Genomic DNA, 12,957 nt, shown 5'->3' on the forward strand with positions numbered 1-12,957 from the left:
TTTTAAAAGCCTGCGCGAGTTTCTGTTTGATTCGTGGCAAAAATATCAAGCGGGTAGTGATACCACCTGCCCGAAGAGAGATTAGCCCACCGCGATCCAAGTGCTATAGTATGGAAGCGTGAATGTAGGTTTCTAGATTGACATCCTAAGTTTTTAAGTGAGCAATAGCTAGACTTTTGAGACATAGGATTTCTTACAATATTACCAAGAAGAAAATGTGGCGGGACTGGTTTACGCCAGTTTCATATTGGGCGCAGTACCGCTATCGGAATGCCGGGATATTTGGCTTGTCTTGAGCATGACTTGGCGTAAAAAAATGTTCATAGCTGTGCAAATAAAGCTTTCGTGTAATGAAATATTCATTAAAAGCCTCGGTTCTCCCTAACACGTCTTGCATTTATGTGTACTCGCACACGGTATAACAAATAAACAAGCGAAGAAAACGGAACCGTATGATTGAAATCGACACAACTCAGCGCAATTATTCTCGCCTTATCTCCAACTTCAAGCGAAAAGAAAATTAAATTATGAGGTTTTACGTGACAAAACCACGACCTGATTATGAGGCACGCCGTAGTGGGGGACTCCGGAAATTTGGACCACCTGGGGTTCTTTAACGTGCACCTAAATATAATAAGTACACAGGTGTTTTCGCCATGTCGCCCCCATCGAACTTCAAGCGACTCACTGGTTCTGTTCCCGTTTGCTACAATTGTACATGCCATCGCAAGTGCTCACGTTTTATTAAAATGCTTTCTTACTTACTAATAGACAAAGAAAAAAAAAAAGAGAAACAACGCTGTTTTAGCAGATCCTCAACAATTGTGACAGATGGAACGCTGCTTACCAGCGGCATCTTCAAGGCTTCCTCTAAAAGATACCAGTCCGAAGCCACGAGTTCCCAGCATTTCCGTCTGCACTAAATTAACACCGCAGAACTAATTTGCTCTCTAGATAATTGTGAGTAACAGTGCTCGAAGGCGTTCATGATAGGAAACCGTGTAAGCAATGGCGGCTTCACCTGCGTCATAAGATCTCATGGCTGGCCTTGCAACGGCCTGCGGTGGTCTACACACTTTCGGAACCGAGAAAAAGGTCTTGTTGCTGGTTAAGTTGGTGAGCTTTACTATACATTCTTTTGAACGTCGCGGAAACCAGACACCACACTGAGAACACCACTCCCACAAGCGCATTGTGTGGGTCGTGCTTTCAGTGTGGCTTTTTGTGCGTTTTTGTTTTGCGTGGCACCGCTTAGAAGAATCTTTTGAAATGGACGCTATACGTGCGTGCATATGTATCGCCGTCTTTGAACCCTCGGCTTCTGCTGCAGATCTTGTACGCGCTCTGCGAGAGGCTGCTCAGGCTGAGTCAGTCCAAGGGAACGCTCAGCACGAGCAGCGTGAAGAGTTCATCGAGCAGCAGCATCAGCAGCCGGAGCAGGTACCTGAACTTATTCATTGATATCCAACGAGAGCCGTAGTGGACGATACAAATTATGTTCAGCGCGAGCGCGCGGTGCCCTACAACGTCCATAGGCGCCCACAACGCTGTTCCACTTGTAATCAAAAGTGTTCAGGAACGTACGCGCTAGTTCTGTTTATCTTGAAAACATCTAGCTCAACGCCTATACTTCGTTTCGTATCGTAATCTGACAAAACAGTGGAAATTATTGGTGGAAGTTATTACATTCCGACTTACAGCTTAGTGCCGCCATGCACAAACGCGTCTACGTGTACGGCCATAAAGTATACTTAAATGCGCAAAATTCAATATGACGTTCAATAAACCAACTTCGCTTGTGAACTCCACCGCTTCATCGCCGCGCCGACCATTTGTCCGCATGTCACACCAATCGTAACAGTTAAGCGCAGCATCTTTAATTCACCGCTCACACAGTTTATTGAAAGGAATGTGTACAGAGCACACCGTGTTAAGTTATCCGTTTTTCACGCGCATGAGCTGTATACCGCCGTTATAATGAGCCGCGTAACTCGTCGAATGCTGTGTAGCCGAACAGCAGTCACAATTCTCGAGCTAAGGATGATGATATGCATGTCGGGCAACAGCGGTTGTGACAGGTGGGCCCGATCGTGCGGCCGAATATTTTAGCATTTGCAGAGGCCACCTCGGCCGTGCTACATGAGCGCGCGGCCTCGCTATATCAGTACAGAAGATATAGCAACATTCGGCGCTTCTCTGTTTGCTCCGTTTTTCTTTTTTTTTCCTAGTAGTTCGCTCTGATGGAATCTGGAATGACGTAAGACTTGACAAAAGTTGTAGCCCCCTGCAGTCAATGCCTCTCCCTTCGCCGCTTTCGCCTTGTAGCAGTCAACTATGCCTTCATCATGAGTGCCCGTGAGCATGCCAACATATTCCACCTACCTCGTTACGGGTAGCCAAGCTTGCGTTCGCAGGGCCATGCCATGCGGTGAAAGCGCTACGTGTTTGTAACAACAACGCAGCAAACTCAATAACAGCTGTAGCGGAGTGACTGCGGCCTACAATCTTTCTATGAGCGCCCTTCGCCCGCCCGCGTACCTATCCTGGAAGATGCATGGTGGCGGGAATACAATGTGCGCCACAGAGTTGCCGGCATTACGCAAAATGTCTATAAAGCTAATGCTTCATGATGCCATGCCGCATCCACTTCCTGCACACCTAACTGAAACTGATTCCTAGAAACAAATGTCATAGTAAATGAATAATGTCTGCGACATAGCGGCTGTGGCGTGTTTCCGTCCCCGCCGTTACTTCCGGCGCATGCAGCCTGCAAAAGCCATAGCCCTCGAGATTTGTTTCTGCTTCTTTACTCAGAGGCAGTGGTCACGGGGGCGTGAATTGGCTCACCATCTATTATTTAGGCTGCTTATAGGCTTGGCAGTAATATTTTTTCGATGGTTTAGAGGTCCGAGACCGTTATTCATTACGAAAGAAAAAAAAAAGTTCACGCAGAAGCGCCTCTGGGAGTTGTCGGAAGTATGCGGAAGCATTTTGCCACTTGCTCATCTCCACGCAGCCCGGTATCATTATCAATGTTACGAAGCTTGTCCGACCAGTATAAACCCTTCTCAACCCTTATCGGTAGTTATCAACCTTATCGAACATGATCCGACCCTTATCAACCTCGATGTCCAGCGAAGCTGTTGCAAAACCACCACTACAATTGCTGAGGTATGCAATGCTCTATTGATGGTTCGGATGCTTATTTTGAGCTTGTTCTTTTTTGAAACGTATGCTGTTATGTGTGTTGTATGGGTAATCTCAATGAATGTATGCGCTGTTCGCTTCACTTTGCCTGGCGCTTGTAGTCTCTGCCTTACGTGGGCATGAGCCATTGCATGTTTTGCTTGCTTACGGGAGTATGAGCCATTGCTTACGGGGGTATGAGCCATTGCTTACGGAGGTATGAGCCATTGCTTACGGGGGGGGGGGGGGGTATGAACCATTGCATTCACCTTACGTGACGGACGGACAGGTTTCCTCGTTGGGTAGACATAGAAATGCTTATGCATAAAAAAATGTCATGATGTTTTCATGTCAGTGAGCTCTTTTAAAGATTCCCTCTCACTTTCCCGGTCACCCGTCTTTCCAGCACGACGGCCGGCTCCACGTCCAGCACGGCCAGCACGGCGCGGTGTCCCAGCTTCGAGCTGACGGAGCTGGACCCCTTCTGGAACTACTTCCTCTCTTCGACCGTGAGCCACGACCGATGGCGGCCCACGGCGCTGAGCGAGCGGGGCGACTCCGCTGCCACGAGCGGCTGCTCCGTGACGACGAGCGCCGAGGACATCCTCACCCCGTCTCCCGACGACGTCGATGACGACGACGACGACGAAGAACGGTCGGACACGGACGCTGTCCTGGACTCCCTCTTGATCGCCGGCCTCGCCGGTCTCTTCGCGTCGACGCCCAACAGCCCCGAGTTCAGCAGCTACGAGGACGAAGAGTTCGAGGCGAGCGAAGTGGGCGGCAGCAGTCAGGACGACGACACCCTGACCGAGAACGCCTGCTTCAAGGAGTTGTCGTCGCAGAAGGAGCTACGGGCACGACGAGAAGTACGCAACTAACGGAACCGAGAGTCAAATTGTGTTACGTGACGCTGAAAGAGCGTGTAACGCTAAGTGAAACTATAGCTTCGTATAGAAACATGCGTTTTTCTCTTAAAGTTGTAGAAAAACGAAGGTTTTCGCGCTTATACCGTTGCTATGTTATTGCTTAAATTTCACACAAATATCGCACGTAATGGTGGGAACCACTCTATGTAATACTTGACACTGTTACTTGTCTGGATTGCCAAGAAGAAACAGCAAATCGGCCTTAGTCTGCGACCCTCTCAGTGACGTTTAAAACATGGCTGCTATGTCACTTCCGGCGGGTGCAGTAGAGCAAAGCATGGCTTTCGAGATTGGTCTCACTTAATCGCTCGAGGGTGCATCCGAGATGCGCATATGAAAGCAACTTGACACTTTGTTTTCTTCCAAAAAAAAAAAATACAGGCAAGTTACAGTGCAAAGTGTCTAAAGGTAAAGCAGCTGCCCCAGAAAGGCGTTTGTCTAGGGTTCGAGTCCCGGACCAGGACGAATTTTTCTTCAACTGCGAGGCTTTTCTTTCGTGGGACCCGTACGGGTTTCGTTTGTAGCAACTGCTACGATTGGGTGGATGTCTCATTTTTCGTTTAGTTATATTGGACAATTAGAACCATAAAATGCCATCTTGCTGCAAAATTTGAGAAAGAACAGAGCAGCGGTGAGCGCAAAATAATTTTTTTCTTCTGCGATTTCAAGAGAAAGACGCACGTTTCTGTAGGAAACGGAGTACATTAACAACAGGGCGAGATCTGACAGAGACAAGCGGTAATAGGTGGTCTCCAAAACATGGCGTCTATATGACTATGCTTCCGACTCTGCAATTGCTTCTGGCGCGTGCAGAGAGCAAAACCATCGTATTCGAGATTAGCACCTATTACCCAGAAAGAGGCGTCACCCCAGGTGGTCAAAATTAATCCGGAGCCCTCCACTACGGCGTGCTTCATAATCAGAACTGGTTTTGGCACGTAAAACCACAGAAAGACGAAGAAGATGGGGCGTGGATTTGGACGCGACATGTGAAAATGCGGTAATTCATACAGGTTACCAGAAAGTAGCACAGCAAGATGGCCAGATCAAAGAACCAGAGCTTGAAGCAACAAACCACAAACAAAAACGTTCACGTGATCTCGTAAAAAAATGTCGCCGACGATTTCGATGCTCCCCAATTGGAGTAGCGAAATTTGAGCGCAGCTCTATACGTGTTTTCATTTCGCTATACATTGGCTGGTGCGGACAATCTGTCACGTGCGGCACGTTGCAAACGGAGCGAAGGGTGGCGCGACTGCTCGCGAATCGGGAGATCGCGAGAGGCAGCCCTTGGGTGACGCGTGGGCGCGATTCACAGCAGCCGCAACGGACAGACCTCCGCTCATGCAGAGCTTTGTTTCCATATGTCTGACGCGTGCTACTCTGGCGCCATCTCGTAGCCATCGTCGCCGCAGGGCCCGTCTTGCGCGGCAATGCGCTCTTCTTATCACGCTTTCGCCATACCCTCCTCCGCTTTCCGCCTTATGGTTCCGCTGCACCCTCCTCCTCTACGTTCCTCCTCGCGCTCTCTTCGCTATCGCCGTCTTCCATCTCCCACTGCGCTCCGCATTCGCTTTCATCCGTCGCTGTACTCGTTCGCTCGGTTACGAGGGACAACGCCTACGCCGACACTCGCCACAGGAACGGGCGCCTAAGAGCTGCGCTCTAAAACATGAGAAATAGTGAAAAAGTAATATAAATAAGAAATACAAAATACAAGCGCCATCCTGTTTGCCATCCTGTTTTTACTACTTCGTGCTATATACCCTCTCAGCATAATGGAATGCGAACTAGCCCAACCTGCCGCTTTTTTATTACCTGGCCACAGAAAAATACTAGCCCAACCGGCCCCTTTTTTTATTACCTGGCCACAGAAAAATACAGAGGCCCGGCATCGGACGATTATAGTACCGAGCCACGTACAGTGCAAGCAGACGTATAGTTAGGTGCCCAAACATAGGGTGAAACTGCTCTCTGCCTTCAGACATAAAAATGGCAGACTTGCACTAACCTCAAGCGGCGTGTGTGTGTTTATTGCTATTGTTTATTAAATGACGAGACCAGGAAATTAAGCCACTGAAGGGCCGGCTACCCCAATCATTAAAATAAACTGCAGCAACTAAGGGACGTAGTAAAAAAACAAAACAAAAAAACACCAGCACAAACACCATAGCGCACTGTTGCATTTTATAGTGAATATATTTCCGAGAGCTGAAAACTTTCATAGCCGCAGGAATATTCGAAGCTTCTCGGGGACAATGCTTAGACAGATTCGTATATTGTACGTGCTCTTCTTACGCCAGTTGAACTGTCGTACACCACAAGCACCAGTGCCTGGTTGCTCTTTGATAATGTTAGAATGAAACTCTCAGAGGCCACCACATTTGGAGGCGAAACATTGGCAACTTACCGAAGACAAACTTCACACATCCTGAGACTGAAACTTGCAGCGCATATCTTTCTCAAACATCTGGTATATAAATTTCAAAGAAGACACTAGTAAAGAAGGAGCTCGCATAGTCGGAAGATCGATTGCCAGACCTGTTAATACGTCAATAAAAGAAGAAAAAAAAACTATGCAACGAACTAGGATCAGGTTATTCACAACAGCTAACATCGTAGAATGCAAAATAAGCTTCAATGAATACAATAAATACAACGTTGCAAACGAACAGAATTATGAAGAAAGAACTATATATTCAACAAATATAAACGCGAATTCCTTTTGAATGAGCCAACGGAACCAACTTTTATACCTGCAGGGAATAAATTCCACAATGAAACAGATGGAAAAGTTAGAAGCGACCTTGCCAGGGAAATAGTAATTACATTTAATATACATTATATGGTAACGTTGTCATTGGGCAGCGACATTTTCTTGCTGTGCTATCTTGAAAAATGTGCGGGCTGCGGCCTTTCCTCGCGCATAGTAATTGTGACTTAAACATAACGAAAACTTGTGAGCCGTGATACACAACTGGCAAGTAGGCTTTGCTCGAACGGAATAAATTTTCGTTTGTTCGGTCGGAATACTTGAACAATATGACAAAAAATAATAAATAAAGACCTGCGTAGCGATTTCGCATCATCTTACGAAAATTTCATACCGTATTTACTCGACGGTAACGCGCACTCGATTTTCACGTTTACCGAAAAATATAAATTCAATGCCCTCGTTTGCTCGCTCATCAGCTTTCCACGGTAAAACAAGTAGAGTAATAGAGATTTGTTCTCACTTGAAAAAAAAAAAAAAAAAACTTCATCCCTAAGCACTGCCAAATCCCGTATGATTCATGTGGGTCCTTAACCGACGCCTCCTAGATAGCAGGCCTGTGCACTCTGCTTTATGACGTCATGCTACTTGAACCGAAATTTCAATTGCCGAGCCCGGCGCGACGAAAACGGTGACGTCACAATCACCGCGGCTTCCTCGGGAGCGTCCCCATTAGATTCTATGGCCATCGATCCGTACCATGACGTCACGGATCGATGTGTACCGGCTTTGTGCTGTCTGGGAGGCGTTGCCTGTATCCATAATACTAGATGGGTACATCCTATGGGATCCTGTATGAAAACCTTTCTGTTTTCATATTCGCAAACATGATCATATAGGATTATGGTACGGGTCACATCGGTATTTTTCAATAGGGATTGCATTCGAGCCAGAAATGATCGATTATCAGTCATCATCGCTGTCGGAGGGCCTCCTTGTCGCCATCAATAAGCCATAGCATATGACCTCCTGATCTGTCCAGGCGAGTCGACAGCCAGGTCGACTAAGCTAATCTAGCATGGGGCGAATCCTCGTAAATTGACGATAGCTTCTCATTATCAAAAAAAAAAAAAAAAAAAAAAAAAACGAAACATGGGGTTTTACGTGCCAAAACCACGATCTGATTATGAGGTACGCCGTAGTGGGGGACTCCGGAATAATTTGGACCACCTGGGGGGTTCTTTTAACGTGCACCTAAATCTAAGTACACGGGTGTTTCTGCATTTCGCCCCCATCGATATGCGGACGTCGTGGCGGGGACCTGTCATTATTGCAGTTTTGGTTTCGTACTCTAAGCTAACGCACGTCCTTTACAAGTACGTGATTACACTAAAAAAATAAAATGAAGGCAAGGCACAACAGATGTAGTTTGTAAATAAAGGCAACGTAAGCGCCGTAATGCACGAAATGGTCATCGCATAAAACCCCCGTACCCATTAGTGGAAATGACGAAACTTTTACTAAAATTAGTTTTTTTTATACATTAACACGCTTAATACAAAGCTAGAATATAAATGGCTTTTGCTTGCTGCACGTAGTCTTTAACCTAAAAGTGCTATAAAAGGAAAAAAAAATTGTTTCCAATCCTTTTCGCTTGCGCAAACCGCAGGTTCGGCAATGACTGTCTGTCGTAGTGCCTCCTGTCTCAAAGCCTGCTGCATTACGGGCGCCGAGCCTCGGGTAGTCTTGGGCTCTGTGACGTGCTCCTTGAAAGGGTGCAGAAAATAGCGCATGTTCCTCTCTATGGTCACTCCCTCTCTCACGTCTTCGCTAGCATTCCATCTGTCCCTACTGGGTGCAGTGAAGCATGGTTACGATTTCGTTGCAGCATATTGTTTCCCACAACGAGACAGCTGAACTTCATAACCATTTTCGCATGCAAGCAGTGCAGACTATATATAAAAAGCAGCATTGCACATAGCGAATTCTTGAGCTCGCACCTCCAACATCAAAATGTCCGTACATTTAATGAAAACTTAGACATGTCAAAGATTGGGATGGTCGGTTCGGCGAGATTCAAAATACAACTGCGCTACTTTGGACTAGGTCATGAACCTGGCTTGTGTTCTGGTCCATAGTCGAGCCGTTCCATTTTTAATTTAATGCGAAACAGTTGTTACATACTTGCCCCCGGTTTTTCGCACCATCATCGTTAGCCGGGGCATCCTCCGTACCCACCTGCTTCCGCGCCTCCAGGCAGTTGTGTGCGAGAAGGCGTTTCGCTGTGACAGTCGTACGTTCTCCCTTCTGGTGCATACCAGACGGTGTGTTGAGCGTCCTACGTCAGATGGTATAGTTAATGCAAAACATTATTTGTCTCTTACCACACATTTTGCAGTGGGCCGATTGGTAGGTAGCTTGCTGGCTCGGCTCGTGTTGTGCCTCCAATTAGAAACAAAATCCAATAAGTTACGTGTTCCGATGGTGGGATCCGAACCAGGATCCCCCAGCGCAGTATCCTGAGGCTCTACGCGTTAGGACACAGAGGCACGCATGTCAAGAGAAAGTAGAGAGTTTTAGATTAGGGGGACGCAAGCGTAGGGGCCCGCTAGCGCTTGGGGCCGCGGGACTGCGCACGCGCAGGCTGGTCTGCGCGTGCGCAGTAGCGCGGCCCCAAGCGCTAGCGGGCCCCAACGCTTGCGTCCCCCTAATCTAAAACTCTCTATTAACAGCCTTACCACTCCCACGGCAGGGCTGGAACCCGAGTATACTGCGATCGTGTTCGGTCCACTCGACCCAATGCACTACATTCAGCATCGGCTCATGTTGTAACGAAACAGGTTGTTACGTTTCTTCGCCGGGGTACAATAAACCAGTCATCATGGCATCGTCTGGGATATAGGAAGCACCGCTTTAATGATTAGACATATACCAGCTATGCAGTATTGTGAAGATCGTTTCCATATCATACACTGCTTATTTTTAAACTGGTATAGCTAGAGTGAGATTTGGTTTGCGCTTGGCCTCTAAATAAGAGAATCTAACTCGAGCGCTCCTATGTAAATACGTGGGAGCAGAGAAATGGTCTCTCTCAGTCTCCACTGCACTGAATTCAATCAAGTTTGTTGGACTTAAAAGCTTAAAGCCTACCGGCTGTAGGGAGTGGACTTTCCACACAGGCCATAAGTAAGTTAAATAATCATTATTGAAAAACAATTCAAGTACGAACATTACAACTTAAACTTATCAATATAAATAAACGACATTAGAATTCTGTAAACTACACCTGCTAAGGCATCTAGAGTGACAGAAATCGATGTAATATAACACCGATTTGAGAGTAGGACTTCTGCATAACTATCGTAAACATTGCAAACATTTTACGCAAGCTGTATTTGGCACCGAGTTGTGGATTTGTAAACATCGCTGTTCGTTTTTTTTTAAGCTGCCGATTTCGGCCATTTTTATACATATGTAAACAAAGTTGAGGCCTTACATCAAAATTTTGCTTCCTGCAGTCGGTAAAGTTCAGACGTCTCTCTTAAATGCAACAAATCTCCCCCATATCAGTGCTGCGGTTGCGTATAGAGAGCGTTTCTGCGTTTCAGGGTCCGCTTGCACAAAACAATTCTTACGCTAGAATTGTTCGTAAGACGAAATTCTACCCAATCCTGATGTCGGACACATCATTAGCGAAGCCTGCAGGCCAAGGGGGCAAGCGTATTTCGAAAAAGAAAGCATCGTGAATTCGGGCTGGCCCTGATGTACTTGAACAGGGAAATTGGAGCTGGTCTCAAGGTGAAACATCTTTTTCGGAATCAACTACAATAAAGTGCAAAAGGCTCATTCTCACCAGGCCGACAGGACGCCGATTTTGGTCTGCCGACTGTTGGCGACAGCGTTTTTCTTCCTTTAAGCCGCACAACGTTTTCCGTCTGGTAAACTGCGATCACCAACAGTCGGCACATCAAACTCGGTGTCGTGTCGGCGTAGTGTGAATGAGCCTTAACTTGGGCCCGTTGGTAACACCCGTGAGCAAAAGTATACGGACCAGGACTTGCGCGATAACGCTGATTTTCTCCTCTGCCTATAATGCGACTTGAAGTTAAAGACTGCAGTTCAAAATTGGCATTGCGAGATTTCCAGTACACTCGTCAATTTCAGTTTATGCACGTTAATGACGAAAAAATTCAGTGTTCTCGGTGACCAGCTGTGGTCCGTACTCCGTATACTTTTGCTCACGGGTGTACATGCCTGAAGAAAACGAGTAACGGCGCAAACAACGGGGCGTGACTGAGGCAGACGAAGCGCTGTCTTAGTCGCATCTTTATAGGCGTTATTTGTTGTAACATCACCATTGTTTCCACTAAGGATGAAGCGGGGTGCTCGTCGGTTGCTCTGTCTCCGTCGGACGTAGCCTCGGCGCTACTTCTGGAGCACAAGCTCCTGGGAGCCGCATTCCTGGCTCGGCTGCGGAAGTACCAGCGCGAGCTGAACACCAGGGGCGCTGCGTGGGACAAGCTGAGCGTAGAAGAAGACCCCGTGATCTTGGCGGGCCTTCTCTGGTTCTGGCTGGACGAACTGAAGGAGCCCGTGCTGAGCAAGCAGGATTTGACGTCGGTCGTCGTACGGTCGACGAACCCCGTCGCTGTTCTTCAGAAGCTGAACAAGGTATCGCATCTCGTTTCGACTGTTCGCGTGAAATTTATTCGTTTGTTGAGAGCAACGTCATCTCCCATTTCCCGCACCTCCACCAAAATGTTACGCGAACGAAGGATTAAGTACTGGAGACTATTTACAAGTATATTTACAAAAGATAGCTGTAGCGCTGGCCAGATCAGCCGATAGCTCGAGAGCCCAGAGCAGTTCGTCTTCTCCGTCTAGGCGCTCGCGCGCATCGTCCAGAAGAAACACGCAATATGCACGTAGCAATATGAGCATATGAGGATATAATAAAAACCAGTATGGCAAATGTCCCATATGATAAGCGGGGACATGCGGGTTTTTGTGTGGTATCCGCATATGTTCATACGGGATAACTGGATATGGGGCATACGAGTTTTTGGATAGGGTCGTCACATTGACGGCAACGGTGTTGCCCCTGGAAGTGAAATTCAAGAAGCTTGATCTTTATTTACTCCGTTGTGTTGACATCTTATTGCGCCGAACAAAACTAGAACACTCTAGCGGTCCATCCTAAGCTAGAGCTTCATTTTTTAGCTTTTTTTTTATACATCTGTACTCAGTGCCACACGTATCTCAGAAAGTCTACCATACTACTAACAGCACCTTTGCGCACATATATAACTGGCCCAGGAACATTTGACAGAGGCTGTACATTACCTCTCGTCCTTAAAATGCAGGCAACCCGCTTCACGACCGAGTACCTCGTGAGGTTCGTGGCACGGCTGAACCTGCCCACGCAAGCGGAGAGGCGCAACGTGATACGACGGCTGACGAGCGCGCTCTGCCACCAGACCCTGTCCATCGACGGCATCCAGCGTCCGGCCGTGGCCGGCTGGGCCAAGATGCGCACCGGCACGGCCGCGCGGGCCACCGAGTTCATGGAGGTGCTACACGACGCTGTGATCGGGGACCCGCCCTCCGTGAGCCATGCCACGCCCACGCAGAAGCAGAACGGGACTCTCACCAACGGTGCTTCCACTTCCACGGACAAAAACTTTCGCGGAATCAACATCATGGCGTCGGCGATCGCCAGGTAGCGGCGGACGGCTTCGCACTCCCATGCACGGTTAGCTGAAACGGGCCAAGCTTTCGCGAACTTTCGAACTTTCGCAACTGTCGAACTTTCGCGCTTCTGGTTGAAAGATCGAAGCGTCCAGAAGCCACCGTTCGAGCAGGGTGTACTGACGCAAGCGCGCCAAGGCTGCGAATGAACTCGCATGCCGTTGATTGATGATGAAGGGTTCGAGCGACCAGAGCCTTGTTGTGCGGAAGTTCACGGGGAGCTTCGTTCGGTGTGAGACCCTGTGCGTGAACTTTCGAGTATCATTGAGCACACGTGACTATGTTCCAAGTACCTTCGTTCTTGGTCTGCCACAACAACGACTACAATGCGTTTGTGTCGTTCGCGTACATTATCGTTCGCATGACCACTGTCCCGAAAGG

General features: G+C 47.8%; 1 protein-coding gene across 1 annotated transcript in view; it reads left to right on the forward strand.

Moving 5' to 3' along the window:
• LOC119431010 (protein tyrosine phosphatase domain-containing protein 1-like) overlaps window positions 1-12,666 on the forward strand; it is a 100,798-nt gene extending 88,132 nt beyond the window's left edge. Inside the window, exons 8-11 of the mRNA XM_037698480.2 lie at window positions 1,331-1,440; window positions 3,593-4,055; window positions 11,200-11,499; window positions 12,192-12,666. Of these exons, the coding sequence (XP_037554408.1) occupies window positions 1,331-1,440; window positions 3,593-4,055; window positions 11,200-11,499; window positions 12,192-12,551 (1,233 nt within the window). The 3' untranslated portion in view covers window positions 12,552-12,666. The remainder of the gene's footprint in view (window positions 1-1,330; window positions 1,441-3,592; window positions 4,056-11,199; window positions 11,500-12,191) is intronic.
• The last annotated feature ends 291 nt before the right edge of the window (window positions 12,667-12,957 follow it).

Source organism: Dermacentor silvarum, chromosome 10 (assembly GCF_013339745.2).
Source record: "Dermacentor silvarum isolate Dsil-2018 chromosome 10, BIME_Dsil_1.4, whole genome shotgun sequence".
NCBI classification, from domain to species: domain Eukaryota; kingdom Metazoa; phylum Arthropoda; class Arachnida; order Ixodida; family Ixodidae; genus Dermacentor; species Dermacentor silvarum.